The sequence below is a fragment of the Pseudophryne corroboree genome, chromosome 6 (assembly GCF_028390025.1).
Source record: "Pseudophryne corroboree isolate aPseCor3 chromosome 6, aPseCor3.hap2, whole genome shotgun sequence".
Taxonomy (NCBI): domain Eukaryota; kingdom Metazoa; phylum Chordata; class Amphibia; order Anura; family Myobatrachidae; genus Pseudophryne; species Pseudophryne corroboree.
The window spans coordinates 115359937-115375346 of NC_086449.1; the positions used below are offsets into that span (position 1 = coordinate 115359937).

The window sequence follows — 15410 nt, forward strand, 5'->3', positions numbered from 1 at the left end:
TGTAAAAATAAAGCATCCGATATTTACCCTGCACAGAAACAAAATAACCCACCCAAATCTAACTCGCTCTGCAAATGTTATATCTGCCACACCTGCAGTGCACATGATTTTGCCTAACTGCTAAAAAATTTGCTGCTGCGATCAACTCTGAATTACCCCCTAGGCCCCAAACAGCACATCATGCAAAAAAGAAAAAGAGGTGCAGTGAGGTAGCTGGATGACTTTGCTAAGCGACACAAGTGTGCGGCACAAACACCTGGCCCATCTAGGAGTGACACTGCAGTGTCAGACAGGATGGCACGTTTAAAAACTAGACCCCAAACAGCACATGATGCAAAGAAAAAAAGAGACGCACCCAGGGTTGCTGGATAGCTAAGCTAGGCATGAGAAGCTGAGCCACAAGTCATAAACATAGGCCAAGGCCTTAGCCTTTCCTTGCCACTTCGTGTAGTGAATGGCATATTGCTAAATTTATGTTTCTCTTCAGATTATTTCTTTTTTGTTCTGATTATTAATTTTTGCTTCTTGGATTTTACATGCCCTCTATGACATTGGGCATCGGCCTTAGCAGATGACGTTGATGGAATTGCATCGTCAATGTCATGACTGGTGGCAGCAGCAGCTTCATCACTAGTAGTAGGAATTGGAAGGGGTTCCTGATCTTCCACTATTTTTTCCTCCAAATTGTTGTTCTCCATTTCACAGGACAGCGCCCCTTTATTATTACAGCACACAGAACAGTGCCCCTTTATTTTCACAGCGCCCCTGTATTCTTACAGCATACAGGACCAGTGTAATGTTATTTTAAGAGCAGCAGCACCCCTGAATATATACAACATACAGGGCCAGTGTAATGTTATTAAGACATCAGCACCCCTATATTTCACAGCATACAGGAGCAGTGTGCTTTTATTTTATAAGAACTGCACCCAAACTTTTATAGCAGACAGGGCCAGTGTAATGTTATTAAGACATGAGCAGCACCCCTATATTTCACAGCATACAGGAGCAGTGTGCTTTTAATTTGTAAGAACTGCACCCAAATTTTTATAGCAGACAGGGCCAGTGTAATGTTATTAAGACATCAGCCCCCCTATATTTCACAGTGACCCTGCCCCCTGTACAACGGGTGTGGTATTGAAAGTCGACAGTAACAAGGTCGACAATGTCTAGGTCGACCACTATTTGTCGACAGTAACTAGGTCGACAGGGTGTCTAGGTCGACAGGGTCTTTAGGTCGACATGTTCTAGGTCGACAGGTCAAAAGGTCGACATGAGTTTTTAATGTTATTTTGGTGTCGTTTTCTTCGTAGAGTGACCGGGAACCCCAATTAGTGCACCTCGTCCCCTCGGGCATGGTGCCTTCGCTCCACTACCGCTTCGCTCGGCACAGATTACCGTTCCAATCGTAGTCCACGTGGATCGTTAAGTATGAAAAGGTTCAAAAAAAGAAAAAAATTGTGAAAAACTCATGTCGACCTTTTGACCTGTCGACCTAAAGACCCTGTTGACCTAGTTACTGTCGACCAATAGTGGTCGACCTAGACATTGTCGACCTAGTTACTGTCGACTTTCAATCCGGATCACCTGTACAACACAGTGACAGCCAGGACAGCAACACACATGTACAGTTTCAGTACCCGGCAGTAACACCAGTGACAGCCAGGACAAGGACAGCCAGGACAGCACCCCTAACACGGCACAGATACACCACACTGACTGCAGCAGCACCCCAACAGAGCACACACTAACCCCACGCCACCACCCACAGAGAGACAGAGGTCTGTCTCCCTCACTCTCCAAGTCCGGAGTGAAAATGGCGACGACGCATGGCTGTTTATATGGGATCCAAAGCCCACGAGGATCCGACAGTGGGATGATGACATTTTGCCTTGTTCTGGTTTCCGAGTCTGGCGGGAAGTCCCGAGCCGGGCTCAGATCCGGGCTCTGGATGTGAAGGTCAGGGGGGTTCAGTTCTCAGGGAACCGAGCCCGTTCATCCCTAATAAATATATATATATATATAAAAGCAGGGATTATTACTGCGCCACATGCGATAAAAACAGATATGTTGTATGATGACTGGCTAATAAGGCACTCCCCTACACAACTAATGGGGCGTCAGCTGTTTTCCCTCAAATGGATACAGGGGTGGTAATTCCCTGAAAATAATGTGTATATACACACACACACACACACACACACACTATACATATATTGCACATGCTGAAGAAGATGGGTGTGGGGTTCATAGTACTGTATGGTAATGTTGCAATAATTTGTTAGACAGCACATTTACCTGGGGGCATGTGGCCTTTAAGCTCTTTTGTATGGCCTTCCAGCATCTCCTGTCTTCAGGAGCTCTTGCTCGCTTCTTCTCTACCGTCGAACTGACAGCAGCTGCCTTGCGCTAATATTAGCTGGCACAAGGGGGTGGGGAGATGATGCAGCAAGCCATGATTGGCTTGCTGTGAACATCTTGAACTTTAAAAATGTTGCCGCTAGTGAGCCAATCATGGCTCACGGTGCCATTTTTTTTTTCACTCAACCTTCTGCCATTATGCCAGGGGGATGGTTGTTGTGTAAGATACCAGTATATGCTAATAAAGCAACTAAAAGTAAATGTTACTATATTGGTCTAATTTGTTCCCCTTCCACCAAAAAAGGTTATTTAGGCTATGGCCGTTGCTCTTGGCTTTTGACTCATTGTTACATCCACAAACTCCTGCTGAGCAGAAGTATAAAGAGACACATATAGCCACCCAATCCATGGCAGAATGCATTGTTGTTTGTTTTTTTTAAATAATTTTTGATATTGTGCTCTGCTGCTATATATTGCATAATCACGCCAAAAAAAAAAAAAAAAAAACACTCTCCCCAAATTATACAATAAACTGGGAGCAGGCAGAGGTTGTTGTTTTTTTTTTTTAACCAAAAACTGACTGTGAACACATAAAGTTGAAAGCAGGCAGGAAGGCAGATTAGGAGTAAGCTTATTCCCAACTATATCATCTGTATTTTTTTTTTAAATAAATAAAATAAAACACATAATGTAAATCATCAGTTGTATTTTCATTAGTGATGAGCGGGTTCGGATCCTCGGAATCCGACCCGCCCGAACTTCACCTTTTTTTTACACGGGTCCGAGCGACTCGGATCCTCCCGCCTTGCTCGGTTAACCCGAGCGCGCCCGAACGTCATCATCCCGCTGTCGGATTCTCGCGAGACTCGGATTCTATATAAGGAGCCGCGCGTCGCCGCCATTTTCACACGTGCATTGAGATTGATAGGGAGAGGACGTGGCTGGCGTCCTCTCCGTTATAGTAGAACACAGAGTGACTTAGTTATAATTGTGGGGAGGATTGGGGACGGGGAGCAGCTGTTAGGGAGTACAGTGCAGGGTTTTGATTATACCACCAGTGAGTTTAATCCTTTGTTTCTCTAAAAAAGCAACCTCAAACTTAGAAAGCGCTAAGCTCTTGTGTGTGTCAGCTGTGCAGCTCCTTAATAATAAAATACACCTCCTCTCAATTGTGCACTGCTGCTTTCAATAATGGGTTTGTTGAATCCCAATAGTTTATATATAAATCAAAGAAAAAAGTTGAAAGCGCTGTCCACAATAAAGGAGTTTTTTATTTGATTAAAAAATTATAAAATCACTATTCACTCCGGATATGTCTGGGACTGTGAACATTTAACCCTTCCAATTACGTTTATAGGAGGCTGCTTAAAGGAGTGAACTATCAAAAAGGAATAAACACTGAGTGGATTAGTATATGACATCTAACACAATTGTTTAATTTGATGTAGAGTGTGTCAATTTAATGCAAGTGTACCCACTGTGTTTAAACTGTTTTACTAATAGGTACCACTGGAAAATAGCTATGGTCCGTAATATGTTTCGATGTCTAAACCTTTAGATCAGTATTGATAAGGATATATGTGAATAGTGATTTTATAATTTTTTAATCAAATAAAAAACTCCTTTATTGTGGACAGCGCTTTCAACTTTTTTCCTTTGTTTCTCTGCCTGAAAAAAACGCTCCGACCACCATATCTGTACTCACTCAGTGTGCTGCACTGCTGCATGATATATCTGTGCTGAGTGCACTGCTCTGCTCACACTGCCTAATTGTGGGGACTGGGGAGCAGTTATAGCAGGAGTACAGTGCACAGTTTCGCTGACAGTGACCACCAGTCCAGTATACGTTTGTCTGCCTGAAAAACACTCCTGTGGTTTTTTTTTTTCTTCATACTAGTTTAGCAGTCTGCTGACAGTGTCCACCAGGTCCGTTATACAGTATATTATATATATAAGCAGCAGTACGGTAGGCCACGGCTGTACCTACCTCTGTGTCGTCAGTGCACTCGTCGTCCATAAGTAATATAATACTATACTATCCATCCATCTACATTGTATACCTGTGTTGTTTTTTTTTTCTTCATCCTAGTTTAGCAGTCTGCTGACAGTGTCCACCAGGTCTGTTATACAGTATATTATATATATAAGCAGCAGTACGGTAGGCCACGGCTGTACCTACCTCTGTGTCGTCACTCGTCGTCCATAAGTAATATAATACCTATACTATCCATCCATCTACATTGTATACCTGTGGTGTTTTTTTTTTCTTCATACTAGTTTAGCAGTCTGCTGACAGTGTCCACCAGGTCCGTTATACAGTATATTATATATATAAGCAGCTATATATAAGCAGCAGTACGGTAGGCCACGGCTGTACCTACCTCTGTGTCGTCAGTGCACTCGTCGTCCATAAGTAATATAATACTATACTATCCATACATCTACATTGTATACCTGTGTTGTTGTTTTTTTCTTCATCCTAGTTTAGCAGTCTGCTGACAGTGTCCACCAGGTCCGTTATACAGTATATTATATATATAAGCAGCAGTACGGTAGGCCACGGCTGTACCTACCTCTGTGTCTTCACTCGTCGTCCATAAGTAATATAATACTATACTATCCATCCATCTACATTGTATACCTGTGTTGTTGTTTTTTTCTTCATCCTAGTTTAGCAGTCTGCTGACAGTGTCCACCAGGTCCGTTATACAGTATATTATATATATAAGCAGCAGTACGGTAGGCCACGGCTGTACCTACCTCTGTGTCGTCACTCGTCGTCCATAAGTAATATAATACTATACTATCCATCCATCTACATTGTATACCTGTGGTGGCTTTTAGTTGTGCGCAAAATATGGAGAACAAAAATGTGGAGGTTAAAAAAATAGGGAAAGATCAAGATCCACTTCCACCTCGTGCTGAAGCTGCTGCCACTAGTCATGGCCGAGACGATGAAATGCCATCAACGTCGTCTGCCAAGGCCGATGCCCAATGTCATAGTACAGAGCATGTAAAATCCAAAACACAAAAGATCAGTAAAAAAATGACCCAAAAATCAAAATTAAATGCGTCTGAGGAGAAGCGTAAACTTGCCAATATGCCATTTACGACACCGAGTGGCAAGGAACTGCTGAGGCCCTGGCCTATGTTCATGGCTAGTGGTTCAGCTTCACATGAGGATGGAAGCACTCATCCTCTCGCTAGAAAAATGAAAAGACTTGCGGCAAAAGCACAGCAAAGAACTGTGCGTTCTTCGAAATCACAAATCCCAAAGGAGAGTCCAATTGTGTCGGTTGCGATGCCTGACCTTCCCAACACTGGACGGGAAGAGCTTGCGCCTTCCACCATTTGCACGCCCCCTGCAAGTGTTGAAAGGAGCACCCGCAGTCCAGTTCCTGATAGTGAAATTGAAGATGTCAGTGTTGAAGTACACCAGGATGAGGATATGGGTGTTGCTGGCGCTGGGGAGGAAATTGACAAGGAGGATTCTGATGGTGAGGTGGTTTGTTTAAGTCAGGCACCCGGGGAGACACCTGTTGTCCGTGGGAGGAATATTAGTGTTCACTCTAGGAATTTTTTAGGGCAGGGTGCTGATCACGGGGAGGGCACATTTTTCATTCGGGAGGGCACATTTTTCATTCGGGAGGGCACTTTTTTCATTCGGGAGGGCACGATTATGTCCATACTGTAATGCTTAGAAAGGTGTCTTAACTAAAAAGGAGTACAAAGACTCATGGTTTTTTGTTTGTGCACCCATTTTATTTAATGTTTACCTTTTACATGCGGACAAGGATTTGAAAGTGAAGAGTGTTAAATAAAAGTATTTGTGGTCCATTCATCACCAATGTAGCTCTACTGTATGGTAGATTACAACTACAGTGTTCTATCATCCTGCACCTGTCACAACTTGTGCAGTTATTCTTTCCTGCCAGGGGTGTCGTCCTCTGCTCTGGTGCTTCTATCACTCTGGTCTTTATTTCAGTGGAAGACTTGTGATAGAAGCAGTAGAGTACAGAACGACACCCCAGGCAGGAGGAACTGCACAGGTTGTGAAGGTGCTAAAATAAACACTAATCCTAGCATTTTATACAAGTTATAATAATAGTACCATGTGGATTGGATGCAGGTAGCTGATCAAACGTCCTACAGGTCATCTGGAGTAAAGATGTAGGTGTCAGCTGTTCAAAATAGAAGGGTCCAACTATTTATGCAGGCTCAGGCGGATGCCGTCTTGTCACTGGCTGTAAATATCCTCTTAGGCGCTGTGCTGAAGCTGAAACAGAACCATACAACATAAACTGACTGCATGTTATCAGAGTCCATTTGTACTGCATTCCTAGTTCTTCAAAGCACAGCTTATTCCTTGGAGTAGAATTGTAAGACCACCATAGATTTTTAGTCTCTTACAATTCTTCCCCACAAAAATAAGGGCTTGTGCTTTGAAGAACTAAAGAACACAGCAGAAAAGGGACTCTGATAACCGGATTATGGACATACTAGGGCCACTCCACCACCTCTAAGTAGGAATACTCTCCCTCCCACATTTTCTTGGTACTCTACCTTTTTGAACTGGAAAGTTGGGCTCCAAGTAGCTTGGGTGGCTCAGGTGCAGAGTCCTCGGTTGTCATCTGAAATGTTGAGTGCAGATTTGGTAACTGAAGAAGAGCAATCGCCACAGCCGTCCAACTATTTATGCAGGCTCAGGCGGATGCCGTCTTGTCACTGGCTGTAAATATCCTCTTAGGCGCTGTGCTGAAGCTGAAACAGAACCATACAACATAAACTGACTGCATGTTATCAGAGTCCATTTGTACTGCATTCCTAGTTCTTCAAAGCACAGCTTATTCCTTGGAGTAGAATTGTAAGACCACCATAGATTTTTAGTCTCTTACAATTCTTCCCCACAAAAATAAGGGCTTGTGCTTTGAAGAACTAAAGAACACAGCAGAAAAGGGACTCTGATAACAGGATTATGGACATACTAGGGCCACTCCACCACCTCTAAGTAGGAATACTCTCCCTCCTCCCACATTTACTTGGTACTCACCTTTTTGAACTGGAAAGTTGGGCTCCAAGTAGCTTGGGTGGGTCAGTTTATGTGCGGTGTCCTTGGTTGTTGCTCACAATCTACAGTACAGGTGTTTCTGATTGTAGAGTGTGGTCGGTGGCCAGCTGTGTGTGGTCTACAAGAAAATATTCTTCTTTGTTTTTTCATCCAGTGCTTCACCGCCTCTCTGTAGTTTACCTTGCCATTTAGCTTAATGGCTAATATGCTGTTGACATTTTCCACCTTGAGACGGTTTCTGTGATCTGTTAAGATTAATTTAACTTGCGAAAAAGTTCTTTCAACTTCAGCAGTTGAGAGTGGTAGAACACAGCCAACTGAAACAAGTTTCTGAATGAGAGGAAATGCTACGCCAATTGTGTCTTCAGATTTTTCTAAAGTCTTGTACACGTTGACCATGGACAATCTTTCATTATCAGAATTTTCTTCTTCCGTTTGTAAGAATACAGATTTAAAGTCTTCCCATTCTGATAACAGAAGATCTTCATCCAGTTGATAAAAATCAGCAAGCTGTGCCATTTCGGCCACACCATAAAATCCCACACCTTTGTCTGCATTAAGATGCCTCATATCTAAGACACTTAGATGATCAAGTATAGCTATATTATGCATCCTCTCTGAAATGTTTTGGACCAATAGATCTAGAAAACACCTTGCATCTTCTTCAAACTTACAATTTTCTGCTGCTATAGGAGCCTGAATTCCTATTTTTCTTGCAGCATTTTCCAGGTTCCTGCAAAACTGACCCCCAGGCTTACGCTTTAAATTTTTCAAAGCACCAAGCGTAATGGAAACATTGCTGTGTATTGTAGACAAGTCAATATCTCTTCTTTCAAAGATTAAAACTAATTTGGAAAGCAGGCTCAGTACATCACAAAGAAAGTGAATTAATTGAAAAAAATGAAAATTTTTCAGATGTTTGAGAAGTCCTTCAGCAGTTGGCCCACTCACACCACTTGTAGTCTTTGACTGTCCAGTTACAACAGCATTTTCCAAATCGACAATGATCGAATGATAATTAATTCTTATTGAATTAATAGCATTTTCATGTGATAGCCATCTTGTGTGGCTAGCCTTTTTTATTTTTGTTCCCTTACATTTAGTAAATACTCTTTGTATTTCTTCCAAAGTTTTGCTCCTTACAGAGCTGTATTTATAGTATTTGTAAATACTTGTTAATACTTCATCCATTTTCAGGAAAGGATTCAAAGATTCAAATGTATTTTTTGTTGCAAGAGCTAAACGATGATTGTGACAATGTATTGAAATAATCTTATTATTTTTGGCCTTTAGTTTGGCTGCTACTCCATCACGGTGACCAACCATTGAACTGGCGCCGTCACTTCCAAAGCCTACTAATTTCTCAAACCCTCCACAGTCTTCTATAGTCTGTGAAAGAGCATTGAAAATAGTTTCTGATTTTCCATCTGGAATTTCTGTATCATTAATAAAGGACACACTGACTTCTCCATCTTTTATATATTTTGCAGCAGTTGCTAAGTGTTTTCTGTTGCTGACATCAGTAGTTTCATCTGACATAACTGAAAATGATGGACTCTTCTGTAAAGACAAGATAACTTTCTCTCTTTGAACACTGCACTCGAATTAACAAATTCGTTGATTGTTTGGTAGCTTGTATATGAGGCATTTTTAGATTTGTTCAGAGGGGCTAAAACTGGAGACTTTAATTCTTCTATACAGAAAACAACAAATGGTTTAAAAACAGTTGTATGTGGTACATTATGCTGGATTAGAAAATCCAGGCACTTCATAGCACATTCCACAGCTTTGAATTCCTCTGACTCTGGTCTATTTTTTCTGTTCTGTGAAGCCTCAGCATTACAACAGATTATTTCAGTTTGCATTGCCGCCCTGTGCATCTCGGAAACAGAATGCTCCTTAATTTTATCGCGCCTTACTGTGCTCATCCCACTATTCATCCATGGAGATTTGTTGTATTTTGTGTCGTTCAACAGATGTTTTAAACACAGCTTGCAGAGTAGAGATTCTCTTTCACCATTTTTTTTACAACTAAGCCACGGAAACTCTCTTTTCCATTTTATTTGGAAACCAACTTTATGTTTTGACTTTTTTTTTGGAGAAGCACCAATGTCATTTATTGTATCTGTATCTTCATTAGAAGAGCACCTTTCTTCAGATAGGTCATCATCCAAAATAATAGGGGGTGAGGTGTCGCACTCTAAATTCTGAGAACAGTTGGCAAGAGAGACGGAGGATTGAGAATGCACATCTATGGTGTTTTCATTAACAATGACATTACATGACGTCGATACCGAGTCATCTACATTGCTGCAATTTGTGTTAACTGTGGCCAGTGAATTATCTTGGGAAGTGCATTGATTATCTGTGGGTACAGGATCAGAGGTGCTGGGTACAGGATCAGAGGTGCTGGGTACAGGATCAGAGGTGCTGGGTACAGGATCTAACTCTGCTGCATTTATTTTCTGTAATTAATAAAAATCGTAATCTAAATTCAAATATTTGTTACACTTTCTTACAGGGGTTTAAAATGGGTGTATCTAAATGTTTTCCTACCTTCTTTTTTCCTGAAAACATTTGATTGATTTTAAAACATTTTCTGCCTATTTCCTTGTTTTTTCTTTCATGTTCTTTCACTTTCCTTTTAAGAGTAGGCATGTTTTCTAAAAATAAAAAAAATAAAAACACTTAACACACTCAAGCTCCCTAGAATGAGAGCCACTGTACTCTCCGTACCAGCAAACTCACCTGAGACAAGTTGAGGTCTCCGGTCATTCAAGCCAAGAGGATCAAAGAAGGATCAATATGCTGATTTGGAGCCTGTGGTGTGGAGTGATGCACAGTTGGTTCAATGGTTGGTCAACGTGATGGAGTACATAGAGACGAGGATGAGGATGAGCCAGCTTTCTGTAGAAGAACAAAACACTTTAACACACTCAAGCTCCCTAGGATGAGAGCCACTGTTCACTCTCAGTACCAGCATACTCACCTGAGGCAAATTGAGGACTCCGGTGAAGCCGAGAGGATCAAAGAAGGAGCCAGAATATGCCACTTTGGAGCCTGTGGTGTGGAGTGATGCGCCAGTTGATGCAATGGATTGCTTAACGTGATGGAGTACACAGAGACGAGGATGAGGATGAGCCAGCTTTCTGTGGAAGAACAAAACACTTTAACACACTCAAGCTCCCTAGGATGAAAGCCACTGTTCTCTCTCAGTACCAGCATACTCACCTGAGGCAAATTGAGGACTCCGGTGAAGCCGAGAGGATCAAAGAAGGAGCCAGAATATGCCACTTTGGAGCCTGTGGTGTGGAGTGATGCGCCAGTTGATGCAATGGATTGCTTAACGTGATGGAGTACACAGAGACGAGGATGAGGATGAGCCAGCTTTCTGTGGAAGAACAAAACACTTTAACACACTCAAGCTCCCTAGGATGAAAGCCACTGTTCTCTCTCAGTACCAGCATACTCACCTGAGGCAAATTGAGGACTCCGGTGAAGCCGAGAGGATCAAAGAAGGAGCCAGAATATGCCACTTTGGAGCCTGTGGTGTGGAGTGATGCGCCAGTTGATGCAATGGATTGCTTAACGTGATGGAGTACACAGAGACGAGGATGAGGATGAGCCAGCTTTCTGTGGAAGAACAAAACACTTTAACACACTCAAGCTCCCTAGGATGAGAGCCACTGTTCACTCTCAGTACCAGCATACTCACCTGAGGCAAATTGAGGACTCCGGTGAAGCCGAGAGGATCAAAGAAGGAGCCAGAATATGCCACTTTGGAGCCTGTGGTGTGGAGTGATGCGCCAGTTGATGCAATGGATTGCTTAACGTGATGGAGTACACAGAGACGAGGATGAGGATGAGCCAGCTTTCTGTGGAAGAACAAAACACTTTAACACACTCAAGCTCCCTAGGATGAGAGCCACTGTTCACTCTCAGTACCAGCATACTCACCTGAGGCAAATTGAGGACTCCGGTGAAGCCGAGAGGATCAAAGAAGGAGCCAGAATATGCCACTTTGGAGCCTGTGGTGTGGAGTGATGCTCCAGTTGATGCAATGGATTGCTTAATGTGATGGAGTACACAGAGACGAGGATGAGGATGAGCCAGCTTTCTGTGGAAGAACAAAACACTTTAACACACTCAAGCTCCCTAGGATGAGAGCCACTGTTCACTCTCAGTACCAGCATACTCACCTGAGGCAAATTGAGGACTCCGGTGAAGCCGAGAGGATCAAAGAAGGAGCCAGAATATGCAACTTTGGAGCCTGTGGTGTGGAGTGATGCGCCAGTTGATGCAATGGATTGCTTAACGTGATGGAGTACACAGAGACGAGGATGAGGATGAGCCAGCTTTCTGTGGAAGAACAAAACACTTTAACACACTCAAGCTCCCTAGGATGAGAGCCACTGTTCACTCTCAGTACCAGCATACTCACCTGAGGCAAATTGAGGACTCCGGTGAAGCCGAGAGGATCAAAGAAGGAGCCAGAATATGCCACTTTGGAGCCTGTGGTGTGGAGTGATGCGCCAGTTGATGCAATGGATTGCTTAACGTGATGGAGTACACAGAGACGAGGATGAGGATGAGCCAGCTTTCTGTGGAAGAACAAAACACTTTAACACACTCAAGCTCCCTAGGATGAGAGCCACTGTTCACTCTCAGTACCAGCATACTCACCTGAGGCAAATTGAGGACTCCGGTGAAGCCGAGAGGATCAAAGAAGGAGCCAGAATATGCCACTTTGGAGCCTGTGGTGTGGAGTGATGCGCCAGTTGATGCAATGGATTGCTTAACGTGATGGAGTACACAGAGACGAGGATGAGGATGAGCCAGCTTTCTGTGGAAGAACAAAACACTTTAACACACTCAAGCTCCCTAGGATGAGAGCCACTGTTCACTCTCAGTACCAGCATACTCACCTGAGGCAAATTGAGGACTCCGGTGAAGCCGAGAGGATCAAAGAAGGAGCCAGAATATGCAACTTTGGAGCCTGTGGTGTGGAGTGATGCGCCAGTTGATGCAATGGATTGCTTAACGTGATGGAGTACACAGAGATGAGGATGAGGATGAGCCAGCTTTCTGTGGAAGAACAAAACACTTTAACACACTCAAGCTCCCTAGGATGAGAGCCACTGTTCACTCTCAGTACCAGCATACTCACCTGAGGCAAATTGAGGACTCCGGTGAAGTCGAGAGGATCAAAGAAGGAGCCAGAATATGCCACTTTGGAGCCTGTGGTGTGGAGTGATGTGCCAGTTGATGCAATGGATTGCTTAACGTGATGGAGTACACAGAGATGAGGATGAGCCAGCTTTCTGTGGAAGAACAAAACACTTTAACACACTCAAGCTCCCTAGGATGAGAGCCACTGTTCACTCTCAGTACCAGCATATTCACCTGAGGCAAATTGAGGACTCCGGTGAAGCTGAGAGGATCAAAGAAGGAGCCAGAATATGCCACTTTGGAGCCTGTGGTGTGGAGTGATGCGCCAGTTGATGCAATCGGATTGCTTAACGTGATGGAGTACACAGAGATGAGGATGAGCCAGCTTTCTGTGGAAGAACAAAACACTTTAACACACTCAAGCTCCCTAGGATGAGAGCCACTGTTTACTCTCAGTACCAGCATACTCACCTGAGGCAAATTGAGGACTCCGGTGAGCCGTGAGGATCAAAGAAGGAGCCAGAATATGCTGCTATGGAGCCTGTGGTGTGGAGTGCCAGGAGTCAGAGGTGCAGTGATGGATGTGACAGATAGTTGTCATGTGATTGAGTACATAGAGACGAGGATGAGGATGTGCCAGCTTTAGAAAAAAAAAAGAAAGTAATAAATGTGGACAGATTTTTCAATTAACTTATAGAATTTTAAGTGTTGCACCTTATGTCATCAGGATGCTTTATGATTTGGGGGCCCTTAATTATTATGGTCATCATTTATGATGACCATTCAATAATGGCCCCCAAGTCATAAAGTAAACTGGGGCAGATGTATTAAACTTGGAGAAGTGATAGTGCATTAGCCAGTCAGCTCCTGTCATTTAAAACCTGTAATGATTGGATGGTGCATTCATATTTAATGCACTTATCACTTCTCCAGGCTGTTCCTGATGGTTCTGAACATTCGGACAGGTTACTATTCCCACTTATAGTTCGCGTGGATAGTTAATCATGAAAAATTTGAAAAAAATAAAAAATGTGAAAAGCACAGGAAGAATATACAAACTCCACACAATAGGACCAATAGTCCAACAGAGTGCAGTGGGTCATGCAATGGTAGCTTTTTCAAATATATATTTATTCTATTTTGTCCCCTAAATCTCTTCAACATACAACTTGAACTTATAAAATATAAAACCACTTGTGACAGTCTACTCACACCTTAAATGTGGCTGCACAGATTTGTTATATAAAAAGCATGGTAAAAGGTATTTCAGCTATATAAGAAGACTATATATATATAATGTATTCTTATTTGCATATTATGTACCCCCCTCACACCCCGGTCTGTATGTACCCCCTCCCCTCACACCCCGGTCTGTATGTACCCTCCCCTCACACCCCGGTCTGTATGTACCCTTCCCTCACACCCCGGTCTGTATGTACCCTCCCCTCACACCCCGGTCTGTATGTAACACCCCCCCCCCTCCTCACACAAGGTCTATGTATCCCCCAAAGACCCTGCAGAGCAAGGTCTTTGGGGGATACATAGACCTTGTGTGAGGGGGGGGGGGTTACATACAGACCGGGGTGTGAGGGGAGGGTACATACAGACCGGGGTGTGAGGGAAGGGTACATACAGACCGGGGTGTGAGGGGAGGGTACATACAGACCGGGGTGTGAGGGAAGGGTACATACAGACCGGGGTGTGAGGGAACACTGATGTACTGAGTACTTACATCACAGAGGGGGAGCGCTGATCACCCAGCCACACTTGCGGAGCGGTATTAAAGATGGCGGCCGGGTGATCCTCCCTGGCGTCTCCTTTTAAACATTCATCCACACAGGAGGGCTGGGTTTGCCTCGGCGGGAGAGGCAAACCCAGCCCTCCTGTCTCACCAGACCCTGAGCAGACCTATAGGTCTGCTCGCAGAGGACGCTGACAGCTAATGACGGGCGGGACGAGGCGGACAGGGCGGGACAAGGCGGGCGGGGCGGGCCGCGGAGGTCTCCGTCTCGACACATGCACGGAGACAGTGATAATAATGCAGTGCAGTGTGCTTAGTGTGTCTGGCGGCGTGGCGGGGTCCAGCGGGCAGCAAAGTGCGGGGCGGGAGGGCGCAAACAAACGGGCAGGGCGGGATTCAGGGGTCTAAAAAAGGGGCAGGGCGCAGCGCCCTGTGAAAGACACCTAGAGTGAACACTAGAATATGGCCATTGACATGCCTGGTGAAAATACCAAAAAAATCAGCTCTTCAGTGTGGAAGTATTTCAACAGAAATGCGGACAACAGGTGTCAAGCCGTGTGTTGCCTTTGTCAAGCTGTAATAAGTAGGGGTAATGACGTTAACCACCTCGGAACATCCTCCCTTATACGTCACCTGCAGCGCATTCATAATAAGTCAGTGACAAGTTCAAAAACTTTGGGCGACAGCGGAAGCAGTCCACTGACCAGTAAATCCCTTCCTCTTGTAAAGCTCGCGCAAACCACACCACCAACTCCCTCAGTGTCAATTTCCTCCTTACCCAGGAAAGCCAATAGTCCTGCAGGCCATGTCACTGGCAAGTCTGACGAGTCCTCTCCTGCCTGGGATTCCTCCGATGCATCCTTAAGTGTAACGCCTACTGCTGCTGGCGCTGCTGTTGTTGCTGCTGGGAGTCGATCGTCATCCCAGAGGGGAAGTCGGAAGACCACTTGTACTACTTCCAGTAAGCAATTGACTGTCCAACAGTCCTTTGCGAGGAAGATGAAATATCACAGCAGTCATCCTGTTGCAAAGCGGATAACTGAGGCCTTGACAACTATGTTGGTGTTAGAC

General features: G+C 44.1%; 2 protein-coding genes across 4 annotated transcripts in view; one reads left to right on the plus strand and one right to left on the minus strand.

Annotated features, from left to right (window-relative positions):
• Window positions 1-15410, plus strand: part of LOC134936600 (serine/threonine-protein kinase N1-like) — a 287425-nt gene that overhangs the window by 108621 nt on the left and 163394 nt on the right. The window lies entirely within an intron of this gene.
• LOC134933658 (uncharacterized) lies at window positions 8926-10330 on the minus strand. The gene is made up of 3 exons (XM_063929034.1): window positions 10178-10330; window positions 9986-10092; window positions 8926-9894 (listed from the first exon to the last, which is right to left on the minus strand). The coding sequence occupies exons 2-3, from the start codon at window positions 10085-10087 to the stop codon at window positions 8926-8928; spliced, it is 1071 nt and encodes a 356-aa protein (XP_063785104.1). The 5' UTR covers window positions 10088-10092; window positions 10178-10330.